The sequence below is a fragment of the Bombina bombina genome, chromosome 6, assembly GCF_027579735.1.
Source record: "Bombina bombina isolate aBomBom1 chromosome 6, aBomBom1.pri, whole genome shotgun sequence".
In the NCBI taxonomy this organism is placed as follows: Eukaryota; Metazoa; Chordata; class Amphibia; order Anura; family Bombinatoridae; genus Bombina; species Bombina bombina.
The window spans coordinates 74,338,429-74,363,275 of NC_069504.1; the positions used below are offsets into that span (position 1 = coordinate 74,338,429).

The 24,847-nt window shown below is 42.2% G+C and overlaps 1 protein-coding gene across 5 annotated transcripts in view; it reads right to left on the minus strand.

Annotated features, from left to right (window-relative positions):
* The window catches only part of UPF2 (UPF2 regulator of nonsense mediated mRNA decay), a 654,310-nt gene that overhangs the window by 216,609 nt on the left and 412,854 nt on the right, over window positions 1–24,847 (minus strand). For all 5 annotated transcript variants that reach the window (XM_053716468.1, XM_053716466.1, XM_053716467.1 and 2 more), the window contains one exon: window positions 11,756–11,901. In XM_053716468.1, coding sequence (XP_053572443.1) covers window positions 11,756–11,901 — 146 coding nt within the window. The remainder of the gene's footprint in view (window positions 1–11,755; window positions 11,902–24,847) is intronic.

Consider the following 24,847-nt stretch of genomic DNA (forward strand, 5'->3'; position numbering starts at 1 on the left):
GATGACATGTCCACCAGGTCTGCATACAAGGTCCTGCGTGGCCACGCAGGCGCGATCAAGATCACCGATGCTCTTTCCTGTTTGATTTTGGCAATCAGTTGAGGGAGCAGAGGAAACGATGGAATCACATAAGCCAGGTTGAAGAACCACGGTGCTGCTAGAGCATCTATCAGCGTCGCTTCTGGGTCCCTGGACCTGGATCCGTAACAAGGAAGCTTGGCGTTCTGGCGAGACGCCATGAGATCCAATTCTGGTGTGCCCCAACGATGAACCAATTGAGCAAACACCTCCGGATGGAGTTCCCATTCCCTCGGATGAAAAGTCTGACGACTTAGAAAATCCGCCTCCCAGTTCTCTACACCTGGGATATGGATCGCTGAAAGATGGCAAGAGTGAGTCTCTGCCCAGCGAATTATCTTGGAGACCTCTAACATCGCTAGGGAGCTCCTGGTCCCACCTTGATGGTTGATGTAAGCCACAGTCGTGATGTTGTCCGACTGAAATCTGATGAACCTCAGGGTTGCTAACTGAGGCCAAGCTAGAAGAGCATTGAATATTGCTCTTAACTCCAGAATATTTATTGGGAGGAGTTTCTCCTCCTGAGTCCACGATCCCTGAGCCTTCAGGGAATTCCGGACTGAACCCCAACCTAGAAGGCTGGCATCTGTTGTTACAATTGTCCAATCTGGCCTGCGAAAGGTCATACCATTGGACAGATGGACCCGAGATAGCCACCAGAGAAGAGAATCTCTGGTCTCTTGATCCAGATTTAGCAGAGGGGATAAATCTGTGTAATCCCCATTCCACTGACTGAGCATGCATAATTGCAGCGGTCTGAGATGCAGGCGCGCAAATGGCACTATGTCCATCGCCGCTACCATTAAGCCGATCACTTCCATGCACTGAGCCACCGAAGGGCGCGGAATGTAGTGAAGAACACGGCAGGAATTTAGAAGCTTTGATAACCTGGACTCCGTCAGGTAAATTTTCATTTCTACAGAATCTATCAGAGTTCCAAGGAAGGAAACCCTTGTGAGGGGTGATAGAGAACTCTTTCCCTCGTTCACTTTCCACCCATGCGACCTCAGAAATGCCAACACTATGTCCGTATGAGATTTGGCAATTTGGAAGTTTGACGCCAGTATCAGGATGTCGTCTAGATAAGGGGCCACTGCTATGCCCCGTGGTCTTAGGACCGCCAGAAGAGACCCCAGAACCTTTGTAAAAATTCTTGGGGCTGTAGCTAACCCGAAGGGAAGAGCCACAAACTGGTAATGCCTGTCTAGAAAGGCAAACCTTAGGAACCGATGATGATCTTTGTGAATCGGTATGTGAAGGTAAGCATCCTTCAAATCCACTGTGGTCATGTACTGACCCTCCTGGATCATAGGTAGGATTGTCCAAATAGTTTCCATTTTGAACTATGGAACTCTGAGGAATTTGTTTAAGATCTTTAGATCCAAAATTGGTCTGAAGATTCCCTCTTTTTTGGGAACCACAAACAGATTTGAATAAAATCCCTGTCCTTGTACCATCTGTGGAAATGGATGGAACACTCCCATTATTAGGAGGTCTTGCACACAGCGTAAGAATGCCTCTTTATTTATCTGTTGTACAGATAATCTCGGAAGGTGAAATCTCCCTTGTGGGGGGGAAGCTTTGAAGTCCAGAAGATATCCCTGAGATATGATCTCCAACGCCCAGGGATCCTGAACATCTCTTGCCCACGCCTGGGCGAAGAGAGAAAGTCTGCCCCCTACTAGATCCGTTGCCGGATAGGGGGCCGTTCCTTCATGCTGTCTTAGAGGCAGCAGCAGGCTTTCTGGCCTGCTTGCCTTTGCTCCAGACCTGGTTAGATTTCCAGGCCGGCTTGGATTGCGCAAAAGTTCCCTCTTGTTTTGTAGCAGAGGAAGTTGATGCTGCACCTGCCTTGAAGTTTCGAAAGGCACGAAAATTAGACTGTTTGGCCCTTGATTTGGCCCTGTCCTGAGGAAGGGTATGACCCTTACCTCCAGTAATGTCAGCAATAATTTCCTTCAAACCAGGCCCGAATAGGGTCTGCCCCTTGAAGGGAATGTTAAGTAATTTAGACTTTGAAGTCACGTCAGCTGACCAAGATTTAAGCCATAGCGCCCTACGCGCCTGGATGGCGAATCCAGAATTCTTAGCCGTTAGTTTAGTCAAATGAACAATGGCATCAGAAACAAAAGAATTAGCTAGCTTAAGTGTTCTAAGCTTGTCAAGTATTTCAGTCAATGGAGTAGCTGTCTGAAAGGCCTCTTCCAGAGACTCAAACCAGAACGCCGCAGCAGCAGTGACAGGAGCAATGCATGCAAGGGGCTGCAGGATAAAACCTTGTTGAATAAACATTTTCTTAAGGTAACCTTCTAATTTTTTATCCATTGGATCTGAAAAAGCACAACTGTCCTCGACAGGGATAGTGGTACGCATAGCTAAAGTAGAAACTGCTCCCTCCACCTTAGAGACCGTCTGCCATAAGTCCTGTGTGGTGGCGTCTACTGGAAACATTTTTTTAAAAATAGGAGGGGGGGAAACGGCACACCGGGTCTGTCCCACTCCTTAGTAATAATTTCTGTAAACCTTTTAGGTATTGGAAAAACGTCAGTACACACCGGCACCGCGTAGTATTTATCCAGTCTACACAATTTCTCTGGCACTGCAATTGTGTCACAGTCATTCAGAGCAGCTAAAACCTCTCCAAGCAACACCCGGTGGTTCTCAAGCTTAAATTTAAAAGTAGACATATCTGAATCAGGTTTCCCCGAGTCAGAGACGTCACCCACAGACTGAAGCTCTTCCTCAGCTTCTGCATATTGTGACGCAGTATCAGACATGGGCCTTAAAATATCTGCGTGCTCTGTATTACGTCTAACCCCAGAGCTATCGCGCTTTCCTCTGAATTCAGGCAGTCTGGCTAATACCGCTGACAGGGTATTATCCATGATTGCCGCCATGTCCTGCAAAGTAATCGCTATGTGCGTCTTTGATGTACTTGGCGCCATTTTAGCATGAGTCCCTTGAGCGGGAGTCAAAGGGTCCGACACGTGGGGAGAGTTAGTCGGCATAACTTCCCCCTCGTCAGAATCCTCTGGTGATAATTCTTTTAAAGATAACAGCTGATCTTTATTGTTTAAAGTGAAATCAATACATTTAGTACACATTCCTATGGGGCTCCACCATGGCTTTCAAACATAATGAACAAGGAGTTTCCTCTATGTCAGACATGTTTATACAGACTAGCAATGAGACTAGCAAGCTTGGAAAACACTTTAAATCAAGTTAACAAGCAATATAAAAAAAGTTACTGTGCCTTTAAGAGAAACAAATTTTGCCAAAATGTGAAATAACAGTGAAAAAAGGCAGTTAAACTAACAAAATTTTTACAGTGTATGTAACAAGTTAGCAGAGCATTGCACCCACTTGCAAATGGATGATTAACCCCTTAATACAAAAAACAGATGAACAAAACGAAAAATATGTTTTTTAAACAGTCATAACAACTGCCACAGCATCTACTTTTGAAGCCTTTTGAGCCCTTCAGAGATGTCCTATAGCATGCAGGGGACTGCTGAGGGAAGCTGAATGTCACAGTTTGTAATTTTAACTGCACCAACTGTAACGTTTATACTATAACAGTGGAAAGCCTCAGGAAACTGTTTCTAGGCAAAAATAAAGCCAGCCATGTGGAAAAAACTAGGCCCCAATAAAGTTTTATCACCAAAGCATATATAAAAACGATTAAACATGCCAGCAAACGTTTTATATTGCACATTAATCAAAGTATATACCTCTGATAGCAAGCCTGATACAAGTCGCTATTAAATCACTGTATTTAGGCTTTAACTTACATTAATCCGGTATCAGCAGCATTTTCTAGCAAATTCCATCCCTAGAAAAACTTAACTGCACATACCTTATTGCAGGATACCCTGCACTCCATTCTCCCTCTGAAGTTACCTCACTCCTCAGACATATATGAGAACGGCAGTGGATCTTAGTTACTTCTGCTAAGATCATAGAAAAACGCAGGCAGATTCTTCTTTTAAATGCTGCCTGAGATAAAATAGTATACTCCGGTACCATTTAAAAACAATAAACCTTTGATTGAAGAAAAAACTAACTATATTTTACCACTTTCCTCTAACTACCTCCAGCTATGTTGAGAGCTTGCAAGAGAATGACTGGATATGGCAGTTAGGGGAGGAGCTATATAGCAGCTCTGCTGTGGGTGATCCTCTTGCAACTTCCTGTTGGAAGGAGAATATCCCACAAGTAATGGATGATCCGTGGACTGGATACACCTAACAAGAGAAATAATTGTGGCTTAGTATAAAATCTATGCTTTGAAGAATAAAGTTTTTCTGTTCGATCTTAAATAATTGTGGCTTAGTATAAAATCTATGCTTTGAAGAATAAAGTTTTTCTGTTCGATCTTAAATAATTGTGGCTTAGTATAAAATCTATGCTTTGAAGAATAAAGTTTTTCTGTTCGATCTTAAAATTTGGATCTTAACTTAAGAATGATTTACTGCTTATATTCCTTGTGTATGTTTAATCATAGTATACAGTGCAGATATATAATGTTATTTTAGGACAATATAATATACAGATATAACTTGTTCTTTTTTATGTGAATACAATTTATTGTTTTGAACAGCATCCATTGGTGAGTTATTTATTTTTATTACAGAACTTGATTTTATGATGTTTTTATAAAAAGGTTATTGCCATTTAATTAAATCTTAAGCCAGTTTTTTTTACACACTGGCGCTCACATATCATCCATTGTATATTGAGCTTTAAGAACAATGCACTTTCTTGTCAGTTCAGCTATTTTGTTGTGCTTGCAAAAATATAAACTTCTAATGTTAAGTAAACCACCCAAGTCTGTATGGACGAGATAAGAAGACAACTAGTTGCCTACGTGTGAAGATTCTGGATTGGCCTAAAGCACAGCACATGGGACAATTAAGGCTATAAAAGAGACACTGTTCTTATCTGATTTTGCGCGCCAGCCTGTGTTACTTCAAAGGGCTAGATTTATTAAGCCCCTACGGCAGCAAGTTCTCTCAAGAACTTGCTCGCTGTGATTTATCAAGCAGCGGTCACCAGACCGTGCTTCCCTAACATCTACGCCACCTCTATTGTGGCGAAATTCAATCTCCTCGGTCGAGTCCGACCGAGGAGATTGACAGCTCCTGCCCGCGCATGATTGGCTGTGCGCGGGCAGGGGGCGGGATTGCACGCGAGCGCAAACACAGAATTTATGTTTACCTGATAAATTACTTTCTCCAACGGTGTGTCCGGCCCACGGCGTCATCCTTACTTGTGGGATATTCTCTTCCCCAACAGGAAATGGCAAAGAGCCCAGCAAAGCTGGTCACATGATCCCTCCTAGGCTCCGCCTTCCCCAGTCATTCGACCGACGTAAAGGAGGAATATTTGCATAGGAGAAATCATATGATACCGTGGTGACTGTAGTTAAAGAAAATAAATTATCAGACCTGATTAAAAAACCAGGGCGGGCCGTGGACCGGACACACCGTTGGAGAAAGTAATTTATCAGGTAAACATAAATTCTGTTTTCTCCAACATAGGTGTGTCCGGTCCACGGCGTCATCCTTACTTGTGGGAACCAATACCAAAGCTTTAGGACACGGATGATGGGAGGGAGCAAATCAGGTCACCTAGATGGAAGGCACCACGGCTTGCAAAACCTTTCTCCCAAAAATAGCCTCAGAAGAAGCAAAAGTATCAAATTTGTAAAATTTAGTAAAAGTGTGCAGTGAAGACCAAGTCGCTGCTTTACATATCTGATCAACAGAAGCCTCGTTCTTGAAGGCCCATGTGGAAGCCACGGCCCTAGTGGAATGAGCTGTGATTCTTTCAGGAGGCTGCCGTCCGGCAGTCTCATAAGCCAATCTGATGATGCTTTTAAGCCAAAAAGAGAGAGAGGTAGAAGTTGCTTTTTGACCTCTCCTTTTACCAGAATAAACAACAAACAAGGAAGATGTTTGTCTGAAATCCTTTGTAGCATCTAAATAGAATTTTAGAGCACGAACTACATCCAAATTGTGCAACGTTCCTTCTTTGAAACTGGATTCGGACACAAAGAAGGCACGACTATCTCCTGGTTAATGTTCTTGTTAGAAACAACTTTCGGAAGAAAACCAGGTTTAGTACGCAAAACCACCTTATCTGCATGGAACACCAGATAAGGAGGAGAACACTGCAGAGCAGATAACTCTGAAACTCTTCTAGCAGAAGAAATTGCAACCAAAAACAAAACTTTCCAAGATAATAACTTAATATCTATGGAATGTAAGGGTTCAAACGGAACCCCCTGAAGAACTGAAAGAACTAAATTGAGACTCCAAGGAGGAGTCAAAGGTTTGTAAACAGGCTTGATTCTAACCAGAGCCTGAACAAAAGCTTGAACATCTGGCACAGCCGCCAGCTTTTTGTGAAGTAAAACAGATAAAGCAGAAATCTGTCCCTTCAAAGAACTTGCAGATAATCCTTTCTCCAAACCTTCTTGAAAAAAGGATAGAATCTTAGGAATTTTTATCTTGTTCCATGGGAATCCTTTAGATTCACACCAACAGATATATTTTTTCCATATTTTATGGTAGATTTTTCTAGTTACAGGCTTTCTGGCCTGAACAAGAGTATCAATGACAGAATCTGAGAACCCTCGCTTTGATAAAATCAAGCGTTCAATCTCCAAGCAGTCAGTTGGAGTGAGGCCAGATTCGGATGTTCGAACGGACCTTGAACAAGAAGGTCCTGTCTCAAAGGTAGCTTCCATGGTGGAGCCGATGACATATTCACCAGGTCTGCATACCAAGTCCTGCGTGGCCACGCAGGAGCTATCAAGATCACCGATGCCCTCTCCTGATTGATCCTGGCTACCAGCCTGGGGATGAGAGGAAACGGTGGGAATACATAAGCTAGGTTGAAGGTCCAAGGTGCTACTAGTGCATCTACTAGAGTCGCCTTGGGATCCCTGGATCTGGACCCGTAGCAAGGAACCTTGAAGTTCTGACGAGAGGCCATCAGATCCATGTCTGGAATGCCCCACAATTGAGTAATTTGGGCAAAGATTTCCGGATGGAGTTCCCACTCCCCCGGATGAAATGTCTGACGACTCAGAAAATCCGCTTCCCAATTTTCCACTCCTGGGATGTGGATTGCAGACAAGTGGCAGGAGTGAGTCTCCGCCCATTGAATGATTTTGGTCACTTCTTCCATCGCCAGGGAACTCCTTGTTCCCCCCTGATGGTTGATATACGCAACAGTCGTCATGTTGTCTGATTGAAACCGTATGAATTTGGCCTTTGCTAGCTGAGGCCAAGCCTTGAGAGCATTGAATATCGCTCTCAGTTCCAGAATATTTATCGGGAGAAGAGATTCTTCCCGAGACCAAAGACCCTGAGCTTTCAGGGGTTCCCAGACCGCGCCCCAGCCCACCAGACTGGCGTCGGTCGTGACAATGACCCACTCTGGTCTGCGGAAGCTCATCCCCTGTGACAGGTTGTCCAGGGTCAGCCACCAACGGAGTGAATCTCTGGTCCTCTGATCTACTTGTATCGTCGGAGACAAGTCTGTATAATCCCCATTCCACTGACTGAGCATGCACAGTTGTAATGGTCTCAGATGAATTCGCGCAAAAGGAACTATGTCCATTGCCGCGACCATCAAACCTATTACTTCCATGCACTGCGCTATGGAAGGAAGAGGAACAGAATGAAGTACTTGACAAGAGCTTAGAAGTTTTGATTTTCTGGCCTCTGTCAGAAAAATCCTCATTTCTAAGGAGTCTATTATTGTTCCCAAGAAGGGAACTCTTGTTGACGGAGATAGAGAACTTTTTTCTACGTTCACTTTCCACCCGTGAGATCTGAGAAAGGCCAGGACAATGTCCGTATGAGCCTTTGCTTGTGGTAGGGACGACGCTTGAATCAGTATGTCGTCCAAGTAAGGTACTACTGCAATGCCCCTTGGTCGTAGAACCGCTAGAAGGGACCCTAGTACCTTTGTGAAAATTCTTGGAGCAGTGGCTAATCCGAATGGAAGTGCCACAAACTGGTAATGCTTGTCCAGAAAGGCGAACCTTAGGAACCGATGATGTTCCTTGTGGATAGGAATATGTAGATACGCATCCTTTAAATCCACCGTGGTCATGAATTGACCTTCCTGGATGGAAGGAAGAATTGTCCGAATGGTTTCCATTTTGAACGATGGAACCTTGAGAAACTTGTTTAGGATCTTGAGATCTAAGATTGGTCTGAATGTTCCCTCTTTTTTGGGAACTATGAACAGATTGGAGTAGAATCCCATCCCTTGTTCTCCTAATGGAACAGGATGAATCACTCCCATTTTTAACAGGTCTTCTACACAATGTAAGAATGCCTGTCTTTTTATGTGGTCTGAAGACAATTGAGACCTGTGGAACCTCCCCCTTGGGGGAAGCTCCTTGAATTCCAGAAGATAACCTTGGGAGACTATTTCTAGCGCCCAAGGATCCAGAACATCTCTTGCCCAAGCCTGAGCGAAGAGAGAAAGTCTGCCCCCCACCAGATCCGGTCCCGGATCGGGGGCCAACATCTCATGCTGTCTTGGTAGCAGTGGCAGGTTTCTTGGCCTGCTTACCTTTGTTCCAGCCTTGCATTGGCCTCCAGGCTGGCTTGGTTTGAGAAGTATTACCCTCTTGCTTAGAGGATGTAGCACTTGGGGCTGGTCCGTTTCTGCGAAAGGGACGAAAATTTGGTTTATTTTTAGCCTTGAAAGACCTATCCTGAGGAAGGGCGTGGCCCTTACCCCCAGTGATATCAGAAATAATCTCTTTCAAGTCAGGGCCAAACAGCGTTTTCCCCTTGAAAGGTATGTTAAGCAATTTGTTCTTGGAAGACGCATCCGCTGACCAAGATTTTAGCCAAAGCGCTCTGCGCGCCACAATAGCAAACCCTGAATTTTTCGCCGCTAATCTAGCCAATTGCAAAGTGGCGTCTAAAGTAAAAGAGTTAGCCAATTTGAGAGCATGAATTCTGTCCATAATCTCCTCATAAGAAGAATCTTTATTGAGCGACTTTTCTAGTTCATCGAACCAGAAACACGCTGCTGTAGTGACAGGAACAATGCATGAAATTGGTTGTAGAAGGTAACCTTGCTGAACAAACATCTTTTTAAGCAAACCCTCTAATTTTTTATCCATAGGATCTTTGAAAGCACAACTATCTTCTATAGGGATAGTAGTGCGTTTGTTTAGAGTAGAAACCGCCCCCTCGACCTTGGGGACTGTCTGCCATAAGTCCTTTCTGGGGTCGACCATAGGAAACAATTTCTTAAATATAGGGGGAGGGACAAAAGGTATGCCGGGCCTTTCCCATTCTTTGTTTACAATGTCCGCCACCCGCTTGGGTATAGGAAAAGCTTCTGGGGGCCCCGGGACCTCTAGGAACTTGTCCATCTTACATAATTTCTCTGGAATGACCAAATTCTCACAATCATCCAGAGTAGATAACACCTCCTTAAGCAGAGCGCGGAGATGTTCCAATTTAAATTTGAATGTAATCACATCAGGTTCAGCTTGTTGAGAAATTTTCCCTGAATCTGAAATTTCTCCCTCAGACAAAACCTCCCTGGCCCCCTCAGACTGGTGTAGGGGCACTTCAGAACCAATATCATCAGCGTCCTCATGCTCTTCAGTATTTTCTAAAACAGAGCAGTCGCGCTTTCGCTGATAAGTGGGCATTTTGGCTAAAATGTTTTTGATAGAATTATCCATTACAGCCGTTAATTGTTGCATAGTAAGGAGTATTGGCGCACTAGATGTACTAGGGGCCTCCTGTGTGGGCAAGACTGGCGTAGACGGAGGGGATGATGCAGTACCATGCTTACTCCCCTCACTTGAGGAATCATCTTGGGCATCATTTTCTCTAAATTTTGTGTCACATAAATCACATCTATTTAAATGAGAAGGAACCTTGGCTTCCCCACATACAGAACATAGTCTATCTGATAGTTCAGACATGTTAAACAGGCATAAACTTGATAACAAAGTACAAAAAACGTTTTAAAATAAAACCGTTACTGTCACTTTAAATTTTAAACTGAACACACTTTATTACTGAAAATGTGAAAAAGTATGAAGGAATTGTTCAAAATTCACCAAAATTTCACCACAGTGTCTTAAAGCCTTAAAAGTATTGCACACCAAATTTGAAAGCTTTAACTCTTAAAATAACGGAACCGGTGCCGTTTTTATATTTAACCCCTATACAGTCCCTGGTATCTGCTTTGCTGAGACCCAACCAAGCCCAAAGGGGAATACGATACCAAATGACGCCTTCAGTAAGCTTTTTCTATGTATCTGAGCTCCTCACACATGCATCTGCATGTCTTGCTTCCCAAAAACAACTGCGCAATAGAGGCGCGAAAATGAGGCTCTGCCTATGATTAGAGAAGGCCCCCAGTGAAAAAGGTGTCCAATACAGTGCCTGCCGGTTATTTTACATAATTCTCAAGAATAAAATAACTCCTCAAAACTATGAAGTATTAAAAATGCTTATATATCAATCGTTTTAGCCCAGAAAAATGTCTACCAGTCTTTAAAGCCCTTGAGAAGCCCTTTATTCTTATTTAATAAAAATGGCTTACCGGATCCCATAGGGAAAATGACAGCTTCCAGCATTACCAAGTCTTGTTAGAAATGTGTCATACCTCAAGCAGCAAAAGTCTGCTCACTGTTTCCCCCAACTGAAGTTAATTCCTCTCAACAGTCCTGTGTGGAAACAGCCATCGATTTTAGTAACGGTTGCTAAAATCATTTTCCTCTTACAAACAGAAATCTTCATCTCTTTTCTGTTTCAGAGTAAATAGTACATACCAGCACTATTTTAAAATAACAAACTCTTGATTGAAGAATAAAAACTACATTTAAACACCAAAAAACTCTAAGCCATCTCCGTGGAGATGTTGCCTGTACAACGGCAAAGAGAATGACTGGGGAAGGCGGAGCCTAGGAGGGATCATGTGACCAGCTTTGCTGGGCTCTTTGCCATTTCCTGTTGGGGAAGAGAATATCCCACAAGTAAGGATGACGCCGTGGACCGGACACACCTATGTTGGAGAAATTGCGCTCGTGTGCAATGTTAATTACCTGCGGGTAATTTTGCCCCGCCACAGGCGAGCTGAGGCGTACAGGGGCGCGTATACGCGCCCCTGTACGCTGAGGCGTTGATAAATCTAGCCCAAAGTGATGACATGCTGTCACTTTGTTGACAACATGTTATCACTTATCTTACAATAATAACCTTTTGAATTTGGACCAGTTTTTTCAAGTTGTATTTTTTTCTACAACAATACCCCAAAAATGTATTGCATGATTTAGGTAGAACATACAATTTTAAACAACTTTTCAATTTACTTCTATTATCTAATTTTCTTAATTCTCTTGTTATCCTTTGTTGAAGGCGCAGTAATGCACTACTGGGAGCTAGATGAAAGTCAATGACAAAAGTCATCTATGTGCAGCCACCAATCAACAGACACTGAGTCTAACTATGTATGATGTTCAACAAAGGATACAAAAAGAACAAAAAAACTTAAATAGAAATAAAATACTAAGTTTTTAAAATTGCACGCTTTCTGAATTCTAAATGAAAAAAAAATATGGGTTTTATGTCCCTTTAATCTCAGCTTAAAACAAAGAAAAATCACAAAATATACTAACTTCTTCTTCATGTTCATTCATTTCACTTTCATTTCCAGACTGTTCCTCGGCTTCTGCCCCAGCATCGTCTTCTTCATCGTCGTCATCATATTCCAGGGTTTCTCCCTCGACTAAGGAATGTTTTGAGTCTTTGTCATTCATGAGACCTAAAAATTGTGTAGAACAAGTTAAAACAATGTCTTGAACAAATCAGTTGGTTATATATTGCTTTAAAGTTAAAATAAAAAACAAACATATAATTGTTGAATTGAATAGACTTCTATTTTAAATGGTTTCTATTTTAGACTGTAATACTGTAGCTTTTTAATGTACTTTAATAAAAAAAAGAATCAGACCACAAAAAAAAACTAAATTTATGCTTCTAAATTTATATATGGTAGAACGTTCCATGCTGTCCTAACGGCGTAAATGAGTTAAGGATTATTAGCGTTTTTATTATGTCTTGTATCTTTTTATTTAATCAGTGTTTCTTTCCTAAGGCATGGAGAGTCCACAAATCATTCCAATTACTAGTGGGATATTCACTCCTGGCCAGCAGGAGTAGGCAAAGAGCATCCTAGCAGAGCTGTTAAGTGTCACTTCCCTTACCCATAACCCCCCAGTCATTCAGCCGAAGGGAAATGGAAAAAGAAGATAACACAAAGGTATGGAGGTGCCTGAGATTTTAACAAAAAAAAACCCTGCCACCTGAATATAAATAAGGGCGGGTCATAGACTCTATGCCTGGAAATAAATTTAACAGGTAAGCATAAATTTAGTTTTCTTTCCTAAGGCATAGAGAGTCCACAAATCATTCCAATTACTAGTGGGAACTAATACCCAAGCTAGAGGACACAGAATGAAAAAGAGGGAGAACAAAACAGGCGGACCTAAACCGAAGGCACCACCGCTTGAAGAACTTTTCTCCCAAAAGAAGCCTCAGCCGAGGCAAAAGTATCAAATTTGTAGAATTTAGAAAAGGTATGTATAGAGGTCCATGTGGCCACCTTGCAAATTTGCTCCACAGAAGCTTAATTTTTGAAAGCCCAGGAAGATTAAATAGCTCTAGTGGAATGAGCCGTAATTCTCTCAGGAGGCTGTTGTACAGCTGTCTCATAAGCTAAACGGATAACACTTCTCAACCAGAGAGAAAGAGTGGTAGAAGTGGCCTTCTAAACCTCTAAGTTTAACAGAGAAAACAACAAACAGGACAGATGTCTGCCGAAAATCTTTAGTTGCTTGAAGGTAAAATTTTAGAGCACACACAACATCCAAGTTATGCAAAAGACATTCCTTTAGGGAAGAAAGATTAGGACAAAAAGAGGGAACAACAATTTCCTGATTAATATTGCGATCCAACACTACCTTAGGGAGAAAACCTAGCTTAGTACGGAGGACCGCCTTATCAGCACGAAAAAACATAAATTATGCTTACCAGATAATTTCCTTTCCTTCTGTACAGGGAGAGTTCACAGCTAGATTCATTACTTGTGGAAAATACAGAACCTGGCCACCAGGAGGAGGCAAAGACACCCCAGCCAAAGGCTTAAATACCTCCCCCACTTCCCTAATCCCCCAGTCATTCTGCATAGGGAACAAGGGATAGTAGGAGAAATATCAGGGTGAAAGGGTACCAGAAGAACAAGTTAAAATTTAGGGCCGCCCAAAGGACGGGCGGGAGCTGTGGACTTTCCTTGTACAGAAGGAAAGGAAATTATCTGGTAAGCATAATTTATGTTTTCCTTCTTAATACAGGGAGAATCCACAGCTGCATTCATTACTTGTGGAAAATGATATCCAAGCTACAGAGAACACTAAATACTAAAGGGAGGGCAAAAAAGAAGAGGCGGACCCCATCTGAGGGCACCACAGCCTGCAAAACCCTTTCTCCCAAAGGCTGTTTCACCAGAAGCAAAAAAATCAATAAAAGAATGTAAGGAAGACCAAGGAAGGAATAGAGACGGGACGCCCTGAGATACTCATTCGGCATCCTCTTCCAGTTACAATTTCTGTAAATTTCTCTAAATAACATCCGACCCGGGTGATCACCCCCGGAGAGATGGTCACAGACAGCGAGCAGCAGTGGGCCTCTGCCCACTACCAAACTCGAGATGCTACCCTCAACGTTGGGGAGTCTCTCATTCTTAGGAGATCCAAGCCAGCAAGGTAAGACCGACTAGAATCCCAACACTGGGACGAACCCAGTAGACTAAACCCTTAGAGCAGAAAAGATTGCCTAAAGATCCAAAAAGATAAATGGGAGGGAAAACCTCCTGAGTTTCTGGGCCCCTTTAGGCACGCCATCACCAACCTGACAGACTTGCGACCGAAGTCAAAACCACCCCGGGTTAATTTAGGAAAGATGTCCCACAGGACAGGGAGATCCTGACAAGGACACTGGACAGCTATTCTCTCAACCAGTAGTCCAGATAAATAAAGAGTCGAAAACAGCTCCCTACCACTGCCCCAACACAGTGCCAGCGATGGTATGAAGGAGAAATGGAGGATACGACCTGAAGAAGCTAACCCCAAGAAAAATCTACCTGGCTAAGAAGGCTAACTTGGTATCCAGGAATCCACCCTGGTGTCTACATCAGAGTCAAGATCCATCTCTGAGGATCGATGCAGACAGAATACAAGGGAAGCTACCATTGGATCTGGATTCTGGCCAAATCGTAAAAAAAAATAATAATTTTAGAATCAGTAGCGAAACTGAAAACCAAAGTACTGGAAAATCCGGTCCTTAGGAACTGGAAAGTTCCCAAAGGAGGAATAAAAAAGTACTATATCCTTCCTCGACAGTGATCCTGCACTGTTCTTCCCGTACAAAAGGTAGAGTATACCTTATAGTCACCCGATAAGCTTTGCTTAAGTACTATAGGACCAAATAGGACGGGAGTTACCTCCCTCTATTGGACTACGAAACAGCGGCTTGAATAGTATCCCAAACTTCACACTGAGATAGGCACCGGGACAAACCTGCACCCACTTGAAAAAGGCTTCTCTCTCTGTCGGAAAGACAGGATCAAGAGAAGGCAAAACTGCCCTGGAAGGCTTGATCTGAAGCCTAGTTCTGACCTCCAGGACACATGGATCCTATACGATCCTGATCAGGCGCCTGAAAAAAAAGGCTATAGTCAGACCCCCTGACACAGGTCCCTCCGGTCATCTAGGTTAGATGGGCCTGCTCTGCCTGGACTTATTCCCAGGACTGAGTCGGTTACCAAACCACCTGAATAGCTCAGGTCATTTAAAAAAACAAAACTGTAAAACCCGCAGAATAGCGGAACCAAATTAACTCACTCTCTCAAGCAGAAGGAAAGAGTAGTCATCTGTCAGAGCGACTCAAGGTCTAAACAGAAAAGGAAAAAAAACCTGAAGCCCCAGCTTTAGGGGCTAGAAGTATGTGAATAATCCAGATAAAGAATAATAAGCTCTAAAGGTTTAATTTTTTCTCGAAAATATTGAGGGAACCATCACCTCGAATTGAGACAGAGATGCTTCAACAGGAAGTCTCTAGAACAACTTAAGTCGTCAGTACATAAATATCCCATATGACGAAACATCTTCCTACAAAGAGTTTCCTCAATAATCAAGAGCTTGAAGAATAAATATTCTTAAAACGGAATAGGTAAAGCAATAGGCAAGCGCACAAAAAATAGCCAATTAGGAATTTGCAATGACAACACCCATATAGAGCCAGAAACTGTGATACAAAAAACCCCCAAAAGGAAATAGACGAAAACAGGAATAGGATCCCATCCTACTTCCCCCGTCTTAATCAAGTTCACTATCTGATTTAGAGATCTGAGATTCGACTGGCAGATCAGTCCTAGGAATCTCTAAAATAGCCAAAACCTCTCTCAGAAGCGAAGGAATGACACTCTAAATCTAAAGGCGAAATCCTCCCCTACCGGAGGAATAGAAGCAACAGGCTCCGATAACTGATCGGATACAACCAACAATTTATACAATGCTCCCTGGGCAGGAGTGCATGGTTTAACCCTTCGTTTATGCGTAGCAGTACGTGGCAAAACCGCTAAGGCCACAGACATTACCATACGGAACTGCTCAGTAACATCTGGTAGAAAAAGGCCCCCTCTAGGCGGAGGATTAGTGGTACCAGGGGAAGCTGCATGTTTAGGATCAGATGACTCTAGGGGACACGCCTCATGGGACGAAGCGTCCTCAGAGGCGGAAGGCTCAGTGGCATTTAGCATCTCAACATTGGTTGATGAAAACACCCTGTTGCGGCATACAGAACATAATTGAGAGGGCTGGACAACCCTGGCCTCCTCACAATATACACAGGTATCGAATTCTGTTGTATCCCCTCTAAAAAAAATCAGAATCCTCCATAACTAGGTAACCCTAATTAACAGAGAAAAACAACCGGCACCTTATACCCCCATGACTGGGGCACTCACCACCTCCTATGACCCAGACAGTATAGATAAAATCCCTCCTTTCCGTAGTCACTCGGTCAGGAAATAGAAACCGTGACCACTCCCGGCCACACGGTGCGCCATGCAGGCCCGCCCCTGCTAAAGTAAAAAGCGGGCCAAGCTTAATAAAACTGCGCAGCTCTCAAGTAAAAAAGGCAACCTGTACATTCCGTGTCAGCCTATGAGCCCAAAAACATTTCACACACGAAGCAGCAGAAATCAAATAAACAAATATGATTAAATCCCACTGGGAGACATTAACCCTTGATTCCTTAAAGATAAAAGGAGTCCCACTGTGACCCTGTCTTCTAGCGTTAACATATGTATAAAAAAATAAAAATAAAAAAAAAATGAAACAATCTTACCGGAATCTATGCCGTGGAACAGAAACAAGTGTGACAGTCTATAGCATCGCTTCTGACATGGACTTGAGTGATGAAAAGCAGGCAGTGAAACATGAGTCTGGATGGGTTCGCAGAAAGACTCTTCCTGCATTTCCAGACTCTAACTTTCATCAATGCTCTCACTGAGAGGCTGACAAGACTACTTAAAACTCTAGTCCCATATGGAAGGGTAGATACCCTTCCTGAGGAACTACTCCGAAATCTTCTGACACTTCTCTGCCAACCTCCTGTGACGAAAGGCAAAGAATGACTGGGGGATGAGGGAAGTGGGGGAGGTATTTAAGCCTTTGGCTGGGGTGTCTGTCTCCTCCTGGTGGCCAGGTTCTGTATTTCCCACAAGTAACGAATGCAGCTGTGGACTCTCCCCTGTATTAAGAAGGAAATAAGGTAAGGGGAATTACACTGCAAAGCCGAAAATTCAGAGACTCTGCGAGCAGAAGAAATAGCAATAAGGAACAAAACCTTTCAAGATAGTAATTTAATATCAACAGAATGCATCGGTTCAAACGGAACCTGCTGCAAAACTTTAACAAGAGTAAGGCTCCAAGGAGGAGCAACAGGTTTAAACACAGACCTGATTCTGACCAAGGCCTGAACAAAAGACTGAACATCTGGCAGATCTGCAAGACGTTTATGCAAAAAAATAGACAGTGCAGATATCTGACCCTTCAGAGTACTGACTGACCAACATTTCTTTAGGCCCTCCTGAAGAAAAGCCAAAATTCGAGGAACCCTTACTTTATTCCAAGAGAAACCCATTGAATCACACCAATTCAGGTATTAACGCCATACCTTATGGTAAATTCTGCGAGTAACCGGTTTACAAGCCTGAAGCATGGTATCTATGACTTTCTCAGAGAAGCTACGACCTAGCCAAAACTAGGCGTTCAATCTCCGAACAGGCAGCTTCAGAGAATCCAGATTTGGATGAAGGAAAGGACCCTGAATCAAAAGGTCCTTCCTCAAAAGGTAACCTCCAAGGTGAAAGAGATGACATTGTCAACAGATCCAGGAACCAGATCCTGTGAGGCCATGCAGTAGCTATTAGAATCACAGACACTCTCTCCTGCTTGATACAAGCAATTACTTGTGGAAGGAGACCAAACTGAGGAAACAGGTATGCTAGATTGAAGTTCCAAGGAACCGCCGGTGCGTTTATCAGAATGACTTGAGTTTCTCTTGACCTTGAACCAAACTTTGGAAGCTTGGCGTTTTGACGAGACGCCATCAGATCCAACTCCGGAACCCCCCACCTGAGAGTTATCATTGTGAAAACCTCTGGGTGGAGAGCCCACTCTCCGGGATGAAAGGTCTGCCTGCTCAGAAAATCCGTCTCCCAGTTATCCAGAGAGATGGCAATCGTGATACTCCGCCTACTGGAGAATTCAAATCTCCTCCTTCATGGCTAAGGAACTCAGAGTTCCTCCCTGGTTGTTGACGTAAGCCACCGAGGTGATGTTGTCTGACTGGAATCAGATAAACCGGACCAAGGCTAGTTCTAAGCTATCAAGGAATTTAATATTGCTCTCAAATCCAAGATGTTTATTGGAAGAGAAGACTCCTCTGGAGTACACAGGCCCTGTGAACTTAAGGGGCCCCAAACAGGAAGCATATGCCCCGAGACAGATGGTCCTGTGAAATCCACCACGAGAGAGAGACTCTTGTTAGGGAGTCCAGAATTATCCTCTCCGAGAGATCTGAGTGGTTCCCGTTCCATTGACTGAGCATGCATAGTTGCAGAGGTCTCAGATGGAACCAAGCAAAAGGAATGATGTCAATGGAGGCAACCATCAGACCAATCACCTCCATGCATTGAGCCACGAATAGCAGACTGGAGAGAAAGGCACGAAGTATGAAGTTTGGATTTTCTGACGTCCGTGAGAAAAATTTTCATAGACAGGGAATCTATAATTGTTCCTAAGAAACACACCCTTGTATTGGTACAAGGGAACTCTTTCCCAGATTCACTTTCCACAACGGGAATGTAGAATAGATAACATCTCTGTATGAGATCTTGCTAGATGAAAAGATTGCGCTTGAACTAAGATGTCGTCCAGGTAAGGCTCCACAGCAATTCCCTGAGACCTGACCACTGCCAGAAGAGCCCCCAGAACCTTTGTGAAAATTATGGGAGCTGTAGCAAGGCCAAAAGGAAGGGCAACAAACTGGAAATGTTTGTCCAGAAAGGCAAACCTCAGATACTGGTAATGATCCATGTGAATGGTAACAACATAATTTATGTAAGAACTTACCTGATAAATTCATTTCTTTCATATTAGCAAGAGTCCATGAGCTAGTGACGTATGGGATATACATTCCTACCAGGAGGGGCAAAGTTTCCCAAACCTTAAAATGCCTATAAATACACCCCTCATCACACCCACAATTCAGTTTAACGAATAGCCAAGAAGTGGGGTGATAAGAAAAGTGCGAAAGCATATAAAATAAGGAATTGGAATAATTGTGCTTTATACAAAAAAATCAAAACCACCACAAAAAAGGGCGGGCCTCATGGACTCTTGCTAATATGAAAGAAATGAATTTATCAGGTAAGTTCTTACATAAATTATGTTTTCTTTCATGTAATTAGCAAGAGTCCATGAGCTAGTGACGTATGGGATAATGATTACCCAAGATGTGGATCTTTCCACACAAGAGTCACTAGAGAGGGAGGGATAAAATAAAGACAGCCAATTCCTGCTGAAAATAATCCACACCCAGAATAAAATTTTTAATGAAAAAACATAAGCAGAAGATTCAAACTGAAACCACTGCCTGAAGTACGTTTCTACCAAAAACTGCTTCAGAAGAAGAAAACACATCAAAATGGTAGAATTTAGTAAAAGTATGCAAAGAGGACCAAGTTGCTGTTTTGCAAATCTGATCAACCGAAGCTTCATTCTTAAACGCCCAGGAAGTAGAAACTAACCTAGTAGAATGAGCTGTAATCCTTTGAGGCGGAGTGTTACCCGACTCAACATAGGCATGATGAAATAAAGATTTCAACCAAGATGCCAAAGAAATGGCAGAAGCTTTCTGGTCTTTTCTAGAACCGGAAAAGATGACAAATAGACTAGAAGTCTTTCGGAAAGACTTAATAGCTTCAACATAATATTACAAAGCTCTAACAGCATCCAAAGAATGCAATGATTTCTCCTTAGAATTCATAGGATTAGGACATAATGAAGGAACCACAATTTCTCTACTAATGTTGTTAGAATTCACAACCTTAGGTAAAAAATTCAAAAGAAGTTCGCAGCACCGCCTTATCCTGATGCAAAATCAGAAAAGGAGACTCACAAAAAAGAGTAGATAATTCAGAGACTCTTCTGGCAGAAGAGATGGCCAAAAGAAACAAAACTTTCCAAGAAAGTAATATGACCACCAAAGAATGCATGGGTTCAAAAGGAGGAGCTTGAAGAGCCCCCAGAACCAAATTCAAACTCCAAGGAGAAGAAATTGACTTAATGACAGGTTTTATACGAACCAAAGCTTGTACAAAACAATGAATATCAGGAAGAATAGCAATCTTTCTGTGAAAAAGAACAGAAAGAGCAGAGATTTGTCTTTCAAGAAACTTGCGGACAAACCTTTATCTAAACCATCCTGAAGAAATATAAGTCTTCCAGACTCTATAATATATCTCTCTAGATACAGATTTACGAGCCTGTCACATAGTATCAATCACAGAGTCAGAGAAACCTCTTTGACCAAGAATCAAGCGTTCAAACTCCACACCTTAAAATTAAGGTTTTGAGATCCGGATGGAAAAAAGAACCTTGAGACAGAAAGACTGGTCTTAACGGAAGAGTCCACAGCTGGCAAGAGGCCATCCGGACAAGATCCGCATACCAAAACCTGTGAGGCCATGCTGGAGCTACCAGCAGGACAAACGAGCATTCCTTAGAATATTGGAGAATGCCCTTGGAAGAAGAGCTAGAGGCGGAAAGATATAGGCAGGATGACACTTGTAAGGAAGAGATAATGCATCCACTGCCTCCGCCCGAGGATCCCTGGATCCGGACAGATACCAGGGAAGTTTCTTGTTTAGATGAGAAGCCATCAGATCTATTTCTGGGAGTTCCCACATTTGAACAATCTGAGGAAATACCTCTGGGTGAAGACCATTCGCCCAGGTGCAACGTTTGGCGACTGAGATAATCCGCTTTCCAATTGTCCATACCTGGGATATGAACCGCAGAGATTAGACAGGAGCTGGATTCCGCCCAAACCAAAATTCGAGATACTTCTTTCATAGCCAGAGGACTGTGAGTCCCTCCTTGATGATTGATGTATGCCACAGTTGTGACATTGTCTATCTGAAAACAAATGAACAACTCTCTCTTCAGAAGAGGCCAAGACTGAAGAGCTCTGAAATTGCACGGAGTTCCAAAATATTGATCGGAAATCTCACCTCCTGAGATTCCCAAACCCCTTGTGCCGTCAGATACCCCCACACAGCTCCCCAACCTGTAAGACTTGCATCTGTTGAGATTATAGTCCAGGTCGGAAGAACAAAGAAGCCCCCTGAACTAAACAATGGTGATCTGTCCACCATGTCAGAGAGTGTCGTATAATCGGTTTAAAGATATTAAGTGAGATATCTTTGAGTAATCCCTGCACCATTGGTTCAGCATACAGAGCTGAAGAGGTCGCATGTGAAAACGAGCAAAGGAGATCGCATCTGATGCGGCAGTCCTAAGACCTAAAATTTCCATGCATAAGGCTACCAAAGGGAATGATTGTGACTGAAGGTTTTGACAAGCTGAAATCAATGTTAAACTTCTCTTGTCTGACAAGGACAGAGTCATAGACACTGAATCTATTCTAGAAACCTAAAAAGGTTACCCTTGTCTGAGGAATCAATGAACTGATTGGTAAATTGATCCTCCAACCATGAACTTGAAGAAACAACACAAGTCGATTCGTATGAGATTCTTCGAAAATGAGAAGACTGAGCAAGTACCCAGATATCGTCCAATAAGGAAATACCAAAACCCTGTTCTCTGATTACAGAAAGAAGGGCACCGAGAACCTTGAAAAAAATTCTTGGAACTGAGGCTAGAGCCACAAAACTGGTAATGCTTGTCTAAAAAGAGAATCTCAGACACTAAAAGTGATCTGGATGAATCGGAATATGCAGATACACATCCTGTAAATCTATTGCAGACATATAATGCCCTTGCTAAACAAAAGGCAGGACAGTCCTACAGAAACTGAATGTTGGAATCCTTACATAACGATTCAATATTGATAGATCCGGAACTGGTCTGAAGGAATTGACCTTCTTTGGTACAATGAAGAGATAAAATAAAACCCCAGCCCCTGTTCCAGAACTGGAACTGGCATAATTACTCCAGCCAACTCTAGATCTGAAACACATTTCAGAAATGCTGAGCCTTTGCTGTGTTAACTGGGACACGGGAAAGAAAAAATCTCTTAGCAGGAGGCCTTAACTGAAGCCAATGCTGTACCTTTCTGAAACAATGTTCTAAAACCAGAAATTGAGAACGGAATTGATCAAAATTTCTTTGAAGAAAACGTAATCTGCCCCATACCAGCTGAGCTGGAATAAGGTCCGCACCTTCATGGGTACTTAGGAGCTGGCTATAGGTTTTCTATAAGGCTTGGATATATTCCAAACTGGAAATAGTTTCCAAACTGATACCACTCCTGAGGATGAAGGATCAGGCTTTTGTTCCTTATTGTGAGGAAAGGAACGAAAAATGATTATTAGACCTAAATTTACCTTAGATTTTTTATCCTTTGGTAAAAAAGTTCCCTTCCTTCCAGAAACAGTTGAAATAATAATTTATTACCCTGGAAAGAAAAAGAAAGCAAAGTTGACTTAGAAGACATATCAGCATTCCAAGTTTAATCCATAAAGCTTTTCTAGCTAAAATAGCTAGAGACATATACCTGACATCAACTCTAATGATATCAAAAGATGGTATCACCAATAAAATTATTAGCATGTTATAGAATAATAATAATGCTATAAAATTATGATCTGTTACTTGTTGCGCTAAAGCTTCTAACCAAAAAGTTGAAGCTGCAGCAACATCCGCTAAAAATATAGCAGGTCTAAGAAGATTACCTGAACATAAGTAAGCTTTTCTTAGAAAGGATTCAATTTTCCTATCTAAAGGATCCTTAAAATGAATTACTATCTACCGTAGGAATAGTAGCACATTTAGCAGGAGTAGAGACAGCCCCATAACCTTAGGGATTTTGTCCCAAAAAAACTCTAATCTGTCAGATGGCACAGGATATAATTGCTTAAACGTTTAGAAGGAGTAAAAGAATTACCCAAATTATTCCATTCCCTGGAAATTACTTCAGAAATAGCATCAGGGAGATTAAACACTTCTGGAATAACTACAGGAGATTTAAAAACCTTATTTAAACGTTTAGATTTAGTATCAAGAGGACCAGAATCCTCTATTTCTAATGCAATTAATACTTCTTTAAATAAAGAACGAATAAATTCCATCTTGAACAAATACAAAGATTTATCAGCATCAACCTCTGAGACAGAAACCTCTGAACCAGAAGAACCATTATCAGTATCAGAATGATGATGTTCATTTAAAAATTAATCTGAAAAAAGAGAAGTTTTAAAAGACTTTTATGTAAACTAGAAGGAGAAATAACAGACATAGCCTTCTTAATGGATTTAAAAAATAAAATCTCTTATGTTTATCAGGAACACTCTGAAAATTAGATGTTGACGGAACAGCAACAGGTAATGTAACAGTACTAAAGGAAATTTTATCTGCATTAATAAGTTTGTCATGACATGCAATACAAACAACAGCTGGAGAAACAGATACCAAAAATTATAGCAGATACACTTAGCTTGGTAGCTCTAGCACTTGACAGCGATTTTCCTGTAGTATCTTCTGACTCAGATGCAACGTGAGACATCTTGCAATATGTAAGAGAAAAAACAACATATAAAGCAAAATTGATCAAATTCCTTAAATGACAGTTTCAGGAATGGGAAAAAATGCCAAAAAACAAGCTTCTAGCAACCAGAAGCAATGAAAAAATAAGACTTAAATAATGTGGAGACAAAAGAGACGCCCTTATTTTTTAGCGCCAAATAAGACGCCCACATTATTTGGCGCCTAAATGCTTTTGGCGCCAAAAATGACGCCACATCCGGAACGCCGACATTTTTGGCGCAAAATAACGTCAAAAAATGACGCAACTTCCGGCGACACGTATGACGCCGGAAACGGAAAAGAATTTTTGCGCCAAAAAAGTCCGCGCCAAGAATGACGCAATAAAATGAAGCATTTTCAGCCCCCGCGAGCCTAACAGCCCACAGGAAAAAAAGAGTCAAATTTTTGAAGGTAAGAAAAAATGATTAATTCAAATGCATTATCCCAAATATGAAACTGACTGTCTGAAAAATAAGGAAAGTTGAACATTCTGAGTCAAGGCAAATAAATGTTTGAATACATATATTTAGAACTTTATAAACAAAGTGCCCAACCATAGCTTAGAGTGTCACAGAAAATAAGATTTACTTACCCCAGGACACTCATCTACATGTTTGTAGAAAGCCAAACCAGTACTGAAACGAGAATCAGCAGAGGTAATGGTATATATAAGAGTATATCGTCGATCTGAAAAGGGAGGTAAGAGATGAATCTCTACGACCGATAACAGAGAACCTATGAAATAGACCCCGTAGAAGGAGATCACTGCATTCAAATAGGCAATACTCTCCTCACATCCCTCTGACATTCACTGCACGCTGAGAGGAAAACCGGGCTCCAACTTTCTGCGGAGCGCATATCAACGTAGAATCTAGCACAAACTTACTTCACCACCTCCATCGGAGGCAAAGTTTGTAAAACTGAATTGTGGGTGTGGTGAGGGGTGTATTTATAGGCATTTTAAGGTTTGGGAAACTTTGCCCCTCCTGGTAGGAATGTATATCCCATACGTCACTAGCTCATGGACTCTTGCTAATTACATGAAAGAAATGAAGATACGCGTCCTTCAGATCTATGGTTGTCATGAACTGACCCTCTTGTACCAAAGGAAAAATGGAACGGGTGGTCTACATTTTGAAGGACGGAACCCTGAGGAATTGGTTGAGACACTTTAGGTCCAGTATGGGACGGAAAGTGCCCTCCTTTTTGGGAACTACAAATAGATTTGAATAGAATACTAGACCCTGTTCCTCTAGAGTAACTGGAAAATCACTCCCAAGGAAGATAGGTCAGTACACAGTTTAAGAAGGCCTCTCT